The 12,791-nt window shown below is 37.7% G+C and overlaps 1 protein-coding gene across 2 annotated transcripts in view; it reads left to right on the top strand.

Annotated features, from left to right (window-relative positions):
- The window catches only part of PSPC1 (paraspeckle component 1), a 104,949-nt gene that overhangs the window by 41,571 nt on the left and 50,587 nt on the right, over positions 1–12,791 (top strand). For both annotated transcript variants that reach the window (XM_059144158.1, XM_059144159.1), the window contains exon 6: positions 11,809–11,914. In XM_059144158.1, coding sequence (XP_059000141.1) covers positions 11,809–11,914 — 106 coding nt within the window. The remainder of the gene's footprint in view (positions 1–11,808; positions 11,915–12,791) is intronic.

Genomic DNA, 12,791 nt, shown 5'->3' on the forward strand with positions numbered 1-12,791 from the left:
CTACTATAAACAAGTTGTACAAGTTGGAAAATACAGAAAAAATAACAAAATGTATCTATATTTTGACTGTACTCTGGGAATCATTCTATAAATTATTATAATTTTTGGAACTATGATTTTTTTAAGCTGGTTATGGACATTTTTTTTTTTTAAAGATTTTATTTATTTATTTGACAGAGAGAGATCACAAGTAGATAGGCACACAGAGAGGGAGACAGGGAAGCAGGCTCCCTGCTGAGCAGAGAGCCCGATGTGGGACTCGATCCCAGGACCCTGAGATCATGACCTGAGCTGAAGGCAGCGGCTTAAGCCACTGAGCCACCCAGGCGCCCCTGGTTATGGACATTTGATTGCATTCACTGTGAACTTACCTAAGGGGCTTAGGTATTGCATATAATTTGTTGTAAGAATGTACTGTGATTTACTGGATCATTTTTCTAGAGATGGACATTTTAGTTTTTAGTTTCAGTTTCTGGTTTTTCCATGTGTATAATACTATTGTGAATGCTTTTATATATTTTTGTGCTTCTGATAATTTGCTTAAAAAAAGGTTTGTGGGAGTGGAATACATGATAAGGGATATGGGTATTTAAAGTCTCAATGTAAAATGGGCAACTGTAATGGTCAACTTAAAGTCTTCTAGGTTAAATAAGGACCTTGAGGAGTGGTTGATCCAAGATGTATTAAAAAAAAAAAAATTAACAGGGCACCTGGGTGGCTCAGTGGGTTAAGCTGCTGCCTTCGGCTCAGGTCATGATCTCAGGGTCCTGGGATCGAGTCCCGCATCAGGCTCTCTGCTCAACGGGGAGCCTGCTTCTCTCTCTCTCTCTCTCTCTCTCCCTACCTCTCTGCCTACTTGTGATCTCTCTCTGTCAAATAAATAAATAAAAATCTTTTCAAAAAATAATAAATAAATAAAAATTAACAGCTTTTCTTGTACTAGCAGTATTTAATTGTGAAATATGAGATAAATGTTACTCTTAAAAGTTGTTAAAAATCAAAATAGTTAGGAAATGTTATGAACAGAACTATGATAGATTAAAGAAAACTTAACATTTTGTTTTTTTGTTTAAAAGAACTTTTTTTATTTCTAAAGATTTTATTTATTTGACAGAGAGAGAGATCAAAAGTAGGCAGAGAGGCAGGCAGAGACAGAGAGGGAAGCAGGCTCCCCGCTGAGCAGAGAGCCTGATGCGGGGCTCACCTGAGATCATGACCTGAGCCGAAGGCAGAGGCTTAACCCACTGAGCCACTCAGGTGCCCCTTAAAAAACCTTTAAAAAATATTTATTTGACAGAGAGAGAGGGAACACAAGCAGGGGTAGTTGGAGAGGGAGGAACAGGCTTCCTGTTGAGCAGGGAACATGATACGGGGCTCAATCCCAGAATCCTGGGATCATGACTTGAGTTGAAGTCAGATGCTTAACCGACTAACCACCCAGGCACCCGTAAAACTTTTTTCAAAATAATTTTAGAGAGAGAGAAAGAGCAAGTGTGGGTTGGAGGGTCAGAGGGAGAGAAGGAATCTCAAGCAGACTCCCCTCTGAGCATGGAGCCTGCTGGGGACTGAATCTCAGGACCCTGAGGTCATGACCTGGCTGAAACCAACAGTTGGATGTTCAACTAACTGTTCCACCTGAATGCTCCAAAGTTTTCTGTGCTTTATTTTATTTATTTATTTTTATAGTTTTTATTTATTTGGTAGAAAACACAAGCAGGAGGAGTAGCAGGCAGAGGGAAAGGGTGGGAGAAGCAGACTCCCCGCTGAGCAGAGAGCCAGATGTGGGCCTCCATCCCAGGACCCTGGTAGGAACATGACCTGAGTCGAAGGCCGTCACTTAACCATCTGAGCCATTCAGGCACCCTTGTTTTATTTTTTAAAAATTTTATTCATTTGAGGCAGAAAAGAGAGAGCATGAACAGGAGAGAGGCAGAGGAAGAGGGTAAAGCAGACCCCCTCTGAGCTGGGAGCCTGGCTTAACCATCTGAGCTGCCCAGGCACCCTTCAAAGTTTTGTTTTTTAAAGTGTTATAAAAGTAGTAAGTGCTTGTGGTAGAAAGTAAGGTACTAATGGCAAATAAATAAAAAAGAATGCAAAGAGCCTTGAATAGATGTCAGGTGTCATTATGGTCTGGAGATAGGTAGTATTCAGTATATTTTAATGTATTTTTTCTAATTTTATACTTGATTTTATCAGTGTGTATATGTTTCTGTCTTGGCAGTTACTCTGCTCTTTACTCTAAATTACTTATTCTCAAATTAAGATATTTGGGTAGACAATGTCAGCATTCTGATTATAGAGCCCCCACATGCCCCAGCTTGTGAATCAGAAATTATAAGGGTAGAGCCCCACCACCTGTGCTTAGTATTCCAGATGATTGGTGTGCATCATAAAGTTCGAGAATCACTATTATATAAAATTCCCCATATAATCTCCTTAAACAAGGAACCTTTTTCCCATTTCTTCATCTTTGTTTTTTTTCCTTTTTATGTTAAGAGTTGTAAGTATTTAAGTATGTTAAAGTGTGTTCTACTTGTACAAAGAAAAAGAAGCCTTCCCTCCTATATAAAACTCTGACTCCATGTTTCCTTTGTATTTATATTTGCCAATTAGGCTTTTAGAATTAATAATCTTACCCATCACTTGCCAAAAAATAAAATAAAATAATTTAACCAGACAATGAAGGAGAATCATAAGAAGGCATTAAAAAAATCCACACAAATGGGGGTTCCTGGTTAGCTCAGTCATAGGGCATGCAACTCAGTCTTGGGATTGTCAGTTTGAGCCCCACATTGGGTGTAGAGATTACTTAAAATTAAAGTCTTTAAAAAACAAACAAATGAATAATTGCAATTGCAAGTAAGTAACATTGCGTTTCAAGGTTAAAGCCTCTGCCTTCAGCTCAGGCTCTCTGCTCAGCAGGGAGCCGGCTTCCTCCTCTCTCTGCCTTCCTCTCTGCCTACTTGTGATATGTCTGTCAAATAAATAAATAAAATCTAAAAAAAAAAGAATGTATATACTTTTTTGAGCGAACAGATCAGTAAATATAGGTTAGGAAGCACGGGTTTCTCATTGTTGGAGAAAGAAAAAAGAGAAAAAGGCTAAAACTAAAATGAATCCTGTGATGATGAATTGGGATCAAGGTTATCAGTAGAACTCAGTGGTATTTAACTTAGAGAAGTACAGATGTGTGTAAATATGTAGATTCACATACATACATACATACATTCCATAACTCCTGTCTACCTAGAAGCAATGATGGGATGCCTCAGTAACAGCACACATAGAGGGCCTAGATTCTTGTTCCAAACACTATTCTCTAATAAAAGGAGCTAGGGTTTTGTGGAGAAGTAGTTGATTCCTGGACTAAAAAGTCCAGCCTGAGCCTGGAATGTTGTACCAGGGAATAAGAAAGTACAGGTGTATCTCTCATACACTGCAGGTTCAGTACCAGACCACTGGAGTAAAGCAAATATTGCAATAAGGTATATCAAATGCATTTTTTTGCCTTCCCAGTGCATGTAAAAGTTATACACTATAGTGTAACAAGTTTGTAAAAGCATTAGGTCTAAAAAAATAAACACACCTTAATGAAAAAACACTTTAATTGATAAAAAGTGCTAACCGTCATCTGAGCTTTCAGTGAGTTATAATCTTTTTTTTGGTGGAAGGTCTTTCCTTGATGTTGATGGGCTTCTGCCTGCTAAAGGTTGAGAAGCCTGTGGCAATTGTGGACTCTCAGCTGACTGATCAGGGTGGTGGTTGCTGAAGGTTGGGAAGGCTGTGGTGGTTTTTTACTTTATTCCCCAAACGATTTCTCTAGTTGTGATGCAGTTTCATAGCATTTTACCCACAGTAGAACTTCTTTCAGAATAGGAATCCTCTCGGGGCGCCTGGGTGGCTCAGTGGGTTAAAGCCTCTGCCTTCGGCTCAGGTCATGATCCCAGGGTCCTGGGATCTAGCCCCACATTGGGTTCTCTGCTCAGCGGGGAGCCTGCTTCCTCCTCTCTCTCTGCCTGCCTCTCTGCCTACTTGTGATCTCTGTCTGTCAAATGAATAAATAAAATCTTAAGAATAGGAATCCTCTCAAACCTCTCTTACAGACATACCTTGGAAGATAACTGCAGATTCAGATCTAGACCAGTGCTGTAGAGTGAATATCACAATGAAGTGTGTCACATGAATTCTTTGGTTTCCCAGCACGTTAATATGTACACCTATAAACTGTAGTTAATGAAGTGTGAAATAGCATTAGGTTTTTAAAAAGTGCATGCCTTAATTAAAAAAATACTAATCAGGTTGGTGGTTGGTGAAGGTTGGGTGGTTGTGGTAATTTCTTTTTTTTTTTTAAAGATTTTTTAATTTATTTATTTGACAGAGAGAGATCACAAGTAGGCAGAGGGGCAGGCAGAGAGAGAGAGAGGGAAGCAGGCTCCCTGCTGAGCAGAGAGCCCGATGCGGGACCCGATCCCAGGACCCTGAGATCATGACCTGAGCCGAAGGCAGTGGCTTAGCCCACTGAGCCACCCAGGCGCCCTGGTTGTGGTAATTTCTTAAAATAAGATGATATTGAAATTTGCCTCATGAATAGTCTTCCTTTCAGAAAGGATTTTTCTGTGGCATGTGGTGCTGTTTAGTACCATTTTATCCACAGTAGAACTTCTTTCAAAATCATGAGTCCATCCTCTCAAACCCTGTTGATGGGTTATCAACTACATTTATGTAATATGCTTAAGTTCTTTGTTGTCATTTCAACAGTCTTCGCAGCATCTTCATCAGGAGTAGATTCCATCTCAAGAAACCACTTTCTTTGCACATCCATAGAAGCAGCTCCTCATTTGTTTAAAGTTTTATCATGGGATCGCAGCAATGTGCTCCCATCATCAGGCCCCACTTCTAGTTTGCTTGCTGTTTCCACCACATCTGCAATTACTTCCCTCACTGATGTCTTGAACCCCTCAGCCTGAAAGACATCCAGAGGGTTAGGTCGGAATGAGTTTCTTCCAAACTCCTGTTAATGTTGATAGACCTCTTCCTGTGAAACACAGATGTTCTTAATGGCATCTAGAATGGTGAATCCTTTCTAGAAGTTTTTCGTTTTACTTTGCCCAGGCCCATCAGCGGAATCATTGTCTACAGCAGCTATAGCCTTATGAAATGTATTTATACATTTATAATATGTATTTATTAAATAATAAGACTTAAAATTGCATTTGCTCCTTGATCTGTGGGCTGCAGGGTGGATGTTGTGTCAGCAGGCATGAAACCCGCATTAATCTTGTTGTCTATTACCATCATACCTCTTGGGTGACCAGGTGCATTGTCAGTGAGCAGCAGTATTTTGAAAGGGATCTTTTTTTCCTGATCAGTAGATGTCAGCAGTGGACTTAAAATACTCAGTAAACCACGTTGTAAGCAGATGTGCTGTCATCCAGGCTTTGTTCTATGTATAGAGCACAGGCAGAGTGGATTGAGTGTAATTTTTAAGGGCCCTAGGATTTTCAGAATGGTCAGTGAGCATTGGCTTCATCTTCAGGTTACCAAATAGCATTAAGACATTCAGCCTATCTTTTGAATCCAGGCATTGACTTCTCCTCTATGGCTATGAATGTCCTAGATGGCATCTTCTTCTAGTATAAGGTTATTTAATCTACACTGAAAATCTGTTGTTTAGTGTACCCACTTTCATTAATTATCTAAGCTAGATCTTCTGGATAACTTGATGGCAGCTTCTGGATCTCTGCTAGCGTCAGACCTTTTCCTGCAGCTTCCTCACTTTTTTCACCTTTTTACAATTGAATAGCATTAGGGCCTTGGTCTGGATTAGGTCTTGGCTTAAGGAAGTATTGTGGCTGGTTTGATCTTCCATGCAACTCCTTAAAAGTCCTCCATTTCAACAGAAAGGCAGTTTTGTTTTCTTACCATTTGTATGTTCATTGGAGTGGTACTTTAAGTTTCTCTGAAGAACTTTTCATTTGCATTCGCAGCTTAGCTAACTGTTTGCTGTAGGAGGCCCAGCTTTTGGCCTTTTTTGGCTTTGGGCAAGACTTCCTCACTAAGCTTAACCATTTCTGGCTTATGATTTAAAGTGAGAGACATGCAGCTCTTCACTTGAACACTCAGACCATTTTAGGTCTAGGCATCAGCCTAATTTCCATATTGTTGTGTCTCGGGGAGTAGGGAGGCCCACAGAGAAGGAGACAGATGAGAGGGAGAGAGATGGGGGAACAGCTTGTTAATGGAGCAGTTAGAACACACAAAGTATTTATTGATAATGTTTGATCTTATATGGGTATGGTTTGTGGTATCTCAAAACAATGAGCAGTGTCAAAGGTCACACATCACCATTACAAATATAATAATAATAATGATGAAGTATTGTGATAATTACCTACCAAAATGTGATAAAGAGACTCACAAAGTGAACAAGTGCTTTTGGAAAAAATGGGGCCAATAGACTTGCTTGATGTAGAGTTGCCCCAAACCCTCAATTTGTTTTAAAAAAAAAAAAACACCAAAAATCTCACAGTATCTGTAGTGCACAGTAAAGCAAAACTGAATAAAACAAAGTAGGCCTGTACTCATAAAACATGGGGCATACTGAAACTACACAGGAGGCAAACTGAAGGTGCTCCTAAATGGTCAAAGTTGGAACAGTTTCAGTAACAAAATAAGAAATTATAGTATTAGATTTTAAACTGTAGAATAAAGCATATAACCATGAATCCATACTGATAGAAGTAAATAATTCAATGAATAAATAAATGGAAGAGAATGAACAACTGTTTTTATAGTAGAATTCCAGTTAATCAGTATGGAAGGATTGAGAGAAAAATCACCAGTGGGACAGACACTATAGTAATAATTAGTTACAGACATAAATAATAAAAAGTTACAAGATTTACTGACCAATGTTCAAGTTTCTCTTGAAACTTGAGAAACACAACTTGAATACTCATTTGTATTAGGTACAAATGGAAAAACAGTAAATGTAGAGTGGAGAAGCGATAGCACCATTACCATGTATTAAGGTTCATATTACCTGTAGTAAGACATCAGTACCAGGAACTTCTTGATACTATTCAGTTAGAGAGATACATTGTTACTTCTTTGGGCATTTTTGGCAAAAAATTTATAACCTCAGGCTAGTCCATGAGGAAATATAACAGGAATCCTGATTAATGACATTGTACAAAATTATCAGTTCTCTTTAAAAAAGTGTCAAGTTCACTCTGAAGGGAGTGGAGAGGAAGGTGTTTTGCGCACCCAGGCTGGAGACCGTGGCCTGGCTCTGTGTGCATGGTAGACCTCTCCTGCAAGGCTAGGAAGTCAGGGTGGCAAGTGCTAGACACCTGACTATGGCACCACCTGGGTAGGCTTCTGCCTCAGCTGGGCATGGTATACCCTGAGAAACTGCCCCACAGGTCTAGTACAAGTTCTAGCAGTCAATGACAGAGCAGGGCTCCCATAGCCCAAGTACCCCAGCAGCACTGTGCGTGCATTCCTGGAATGCCCCCAAGCTTTTCAGTGCCATCGCCTGGGTTTTGCAATGGCACATGATGGAGCTAGGAATGTGGTCTGCTGGAGGAAGGAGCGGTGTCCAAGATGGTAGAACAGAAGCTGAGGAAGAGTAGAAGAAAAGGAAGAAAGAGAAGTTGAAAGAGAATGTTACTAAAGGAGACCAAGGAGCACATCTTGAAGTTGTAGGAGAAGCTTTTGGTCCTACAGGAAGAGAAGCCACGAGCTTTCCTTGCAGCTCAAGAAAAGTTTTATGTGAATCTGTGCCCGGCCACTTTTAGCCCACCCAGACAGAGGTTCTTCAGCCTTGTGGTGCCTTGTACTTAAAAAAACAGATTGAACATGGTAATCAGCAGATTGGACTTCCCTCCCTATGCTCCACGAATCTAGTTTCTGGACTCCTTGCCTCCCCTTGGCTTCCTCCTGCAGATGCAACCAGCAGGAAAGTCAGGCTTTTTGCCTTTCCCGCTGCTCCTGCTGCAGATACAATCAACGGAAAAGTCAGACTTTGCACCTCCCAGCTAACTAGGCCCTTGGCTCTCAGCATAGCCAAAACTTGTGATTCTAGTACAAATCATACTTTATTTTCGACCTCACCTCTACCCTCTGCTGTGGGTGAGCATTCTGTTCTGCCCCAGCCCAGCTCAATGAAACCTACCTATCTGCCACTAGGAAAAAAAGAAAGTCAAGTTCATGAAAGACCAAGAAAGACTGAATGTGTCTAGGAACTTACACTAATAATTGTCAAATATGTCCTGTACTTGCAAGACAAAGCAAATAAAATTATAGCAGTTAAACTGAAGAAATACAGCTGACTGAGGCTACTGCTGTACAAGCCAGGAGTGTAGACTCTGCTTTTTTGTTTGACCTTAGAACATTGACAAAACTGGCTTAAGAAAGTATATTTTGAGAGAAATAATTTATTTGGAGTGTGCAGGTTTCCAGTTTTCCTTTCAGTGCTTCAAATAAATTACTGGGTTTCTCATAGGTCACTTAATTTTTCAGAGCCTGTGGCAGTGAAGGAATACTAGGACAGGGGATGATGATCTAGTTCAAGCTGTGACTTGACCACTTAATAGTTCATTTATTTCTTTATTCTCTTATCACCTTTCTGCTCATTTTATGCCATTTGTTATAAATATCTTCTGTACTGAGTCCTTGAATAGGTGTGGAGAGCATAGTGCTAAAACAAATAGTAGCAGGACATTGTTATCCATTAGTTATATCATAGCTTACTTTATAGATCAAAATCATAGAAAAATATATGAGACCTGAAAATAATTAGTGGGTTCAAATTAAATTGTAAAATTGAGGTTTTATCTATTTCCAATTGTTACAACATGAAGGATGTTAAAATTTGTCATACTTTTTTAGTTCCATTTGTAAATGTTATCTAGGAAGTTATCTATCCTTCACCTGAAGAGACAGTAAATATACATATAAAAATATTCATTAAAGCATCTTGTGAAATAGAAAAAATGAAAATTGGGTATGTGTGTGTGTATATATATGTATATACATATATATATATATAAAAGATAGGGAATATGTGACTATTATCTGTAAGTTCTGATTATAGAATTGTTAGTGTGGCATCAACTTATTTAAAAACAAAATAGAAATTCTTGAATTTATGGACAGAGGACTGGAAGGAAAAAAATAACTGTTTTAAATGATTTTACCTTTTTACTCCTGATTTGTAAATCTGTTCTCACGTTTTATCAGAAAAAAGTTGCTTTAAGAATGGGAGAAGTACATTGCAAATTTTGTTTAAAATACTTCTTTTTTTTTTTTTTTAATTTCATGGCAATACAAATATAAAATAAAACTCAGTGATATATATGTAAAGTAAATGGTCCTGTTTCTCAGTTTATTTCCAGTATGATGTAAACTTTTTCTACCCCCCTCTGTGGTCATACAGGTGATTTTTAAAATCAGTAATAGGAATGCTGTTTATTTACTTGCTTTTTTCTGTGACAGCTATATTTTAGATACTATTTTGTTTTAGTAAATGCAAATGTGCCTTTGTAACAGTTGTTTTGTGTTCCTTGGCATTAATGAGCCATACTTGTTTCCCATTTATAATTGATCATGTCTTTAACTTCTTGCCTTTTTTTTTTTTTTTAAAGATTTTATTTATTTGACAGACAGAGATCACAAGTAGGCAGAGAGGCAGGCAGAGAGAGAGAGAGAGAGAGAGAAGCAGGCTTCCCGCGGAGCAGAGAGCCCGATGCGGGGCTTGATCCCAGGACCCTGAGATCATGACCCGAGCCGAAGGCAGCAGCCCAAACCACTGAGCCACCCAGGCGCCCCAACTTCTTGCCTTTAATGCCACAGTGTATATCTATGTTTACATATATTCTTGCACATTTATATAGATATTTCTTTTTAGTTTATTGGAAATGGACTTGCCCATTTAAAATTCTAATACATGTCTTAAGTTATCCCTGAATAAGTTTGTTGTTGTAATTCTGAATCCAAAAAAACTTAGAAAACCAAAAGCTTTTTCATGTATCATTTAGTGGCAGGATCTGACAGGAGCCTATTTGATGAGAAAACCTGACCTACGTTTATGTAGGTGTCTTGTCAGACCTTTATTATTTTCAGAAAAGTGAATGTTCATCTTACTGCAGAAATACCAGTGTGTTTGACTGTTGGGTGCTGTCCCAGATCCTGTTAATAATATAATAATTGTAGGGGCATCTGGGTGGCTCAGTGGGTTAAGCCTCTGCCTTCGGCTCGGGTTGTGGTCCCAGGATCCTGGGATCGAGCCCTCCCTTGGGCTCTCTGCTCAGCGGGGATCCTGCTTCCCCCTCTCTCTCTGCCTGTCTCTCTGCCTACTTGTGATCTCTGTCTGTCAAATAAATAAATAAAATCTTTCAAAAATAATAATAATATAATAATTGTATATGGACCATTTTTGAAATCAGGAAAAATCAGTTTCAAAACATACGTAGTAGTGGAGTTTTTGGATGGAGGATTTTTACCTCTACATATATATGTTTTCAGCTGTGTGAATATGAAAATATTTTCTTTACCATAAAATTTATGTGTGTGTTAATGTCTAAGAAGTAGATTACCCACTTTATTTAAAATTCAGTTTATCTGAATAGAAATATGTATTGGGGACTTAGAGAAAAATCTCAAAATAGTCTAGATTTTGCTTAAAATCCCTTAGGAACATTTTTGCTTTGTGGTCTGACCTAGACTCCTCTAACAGCTGGGTTTTCTGTTGTCCATGGGAAATAACACTTTTTTTTTTTTTTTTAAAGTTCATGGAATTGGTTTTGGGGACGCATTCTACAGGAAACAATAGTATCTTGAAGTTCGAGTCTTAGTGTAGGAAGGTACTTACAAAAGCAATGTAGAAAATGAGACAATGAGAGGACATCAGTATTATATAGTCTTCATTCTTGAAATTGTTTTTTGAGTAGAGGATATATATACTTGAATTTGCATTGACATCAATGCCAATATAATGTGAGTCTATTCGGTATTATTTTGTAGGGCTTTTTTCTCTTAGTCATAACTAGTTACTGACTTATTTGTAATTCTGAACACATATAGTTCAATATTTTTTTCTCCCACGTACCTCTAAGGCTGAGGTTGGCATACTTTTTCTGGGAAAGGGCTAAGGGCTAAATAGTAAATATTTTAGGTTTTGCAGGTCATACGGTCTTTGTCTCAACTACTCAGCACTGCTCTGGCCCAAAGGTAGCTATAGACATTAAGTAAACGATCGTCTTCTAAAACTTAATTTATAAATATTTATAAAAACAGATGGTAGGCTGACACCTGTTCCAGAAGTTTTCCTCAGTGGGTTGATAAAATGGGGAAGAGAGGGTTTGTTGTGGGTTCCTTTGACACACACACATTTTTTTGACTAGGCAGTTTTGTTCTTTGTAATAGTCTCTATCAGGATTGGTTCTGTGTGCCTTTAAGAACTCTATTATGCCAGTGATAGATCCCAGGCTTTTCTCTTCATACAGTAATAGAATGCATGTTTGAGCTATTGGACTCCTGATTTCTTGACTATAAATATATTAACCAACTTAGTTACATGTTATTACTCTGTATTTTTATTTATTCTAGTTATTTTATTTCTTTGGGATATTTGATTTATTAAAGGCTTAGAGCAAACTAGAAGGAAAGTAAATATATTAAGTCAGTCATCATTTACAGATTTTGTATCAAGTAACTCATTAAATGATTTTGTTTTACCTGGAATAAAATACTTGATCGTAGCTTGCATGTCAACTCTGCTGAAATTTTTATTTGAAAATCTTTCAGACATGAGGAAGAGCATCGACGCCGTGAGGAAGAAATGATCCGACACAGAGAACAGGAGGAACTGAGGCGACAACAAGAGGGCTTTAAGCCAAATTATATGGAAAATGTAAGTAAAATACTAGTTAACTGAAATTATTTTATATTGTCAGGTGGACAAGGCATATTTAGAATTCTTTGGATATTTGTTTATATATTTTTAAATCTTTACGAATTTGTCATGTTTGTTTACGTTAAACTAATGATTTTCTTAACCTCTTACAGGCAATAACTTATAAGTAGTTTCTGAAGATACTATTAATGTTTTATAAAAAGGATGTTAAATTTTTTCAATTTTTATCTTTTTTTAATATATGGTTCTAAATTAGAATTCTTGGTAAATCTATCATCTCTACTTGATTGAATTTCAACATTTATTGATAATAAAAATTCTTTAGGGGCACTTGGCTGGGTCAGTCAGATGAGCATGAAGCTCTTGATCTTGGGATCCTGAGTTCAAACCCCACATTGGGCATAGAGATGATTTAAATAAATAAACTTAATGGAATGACATAAATAAAAAATTCCTTATATTAGAGGATACTAGACAAATACAAATGTAGGCCAGTATGTTCTCATCACCCAACCATGACAGTTACCGCTACATATCTGATCTTTTCATCTACCTACCCTTCCTGAATTATTTTTTATTAAATCCCTGACTTTATATGGTTTTTTAAATGTGTTTCAGTTTGTATCTCTAGAAAATAAGGACTCTTTTAAAAAATATCTTTGTCGTATCTTAAAAATTGTTACTTCTTTAAAATTAACTAGTAAAACCCACATGTGCCCAGGTTTTATAAAGGTTTTTATTTTGTTTATAACTGGTTCAAATTGACTGACAAATCCAGTGTTTTTAGTCTGTAGGTTTTCTCTTCACCTTTTAAATTTTTTCCTTAATTTTTAAAGAAACAGACCCTTGTTGTTTCTCACATCCTGGATTTTGT

The sequence above is a fragment of the Mustela lutreola genome, chromosome 13, assembly GCF_030435805.1.
Source record: "Mustela lutreola isolate mMusLut2 chromosome 13, mMusLut2.pri, whole genome shotgun sequence".
Lineage (NCBI taxonomy): Eukaryota > Metazoa > Chordata > Mammalia > Carnivora > Mustelidae > Mustela > Mustela lutreola.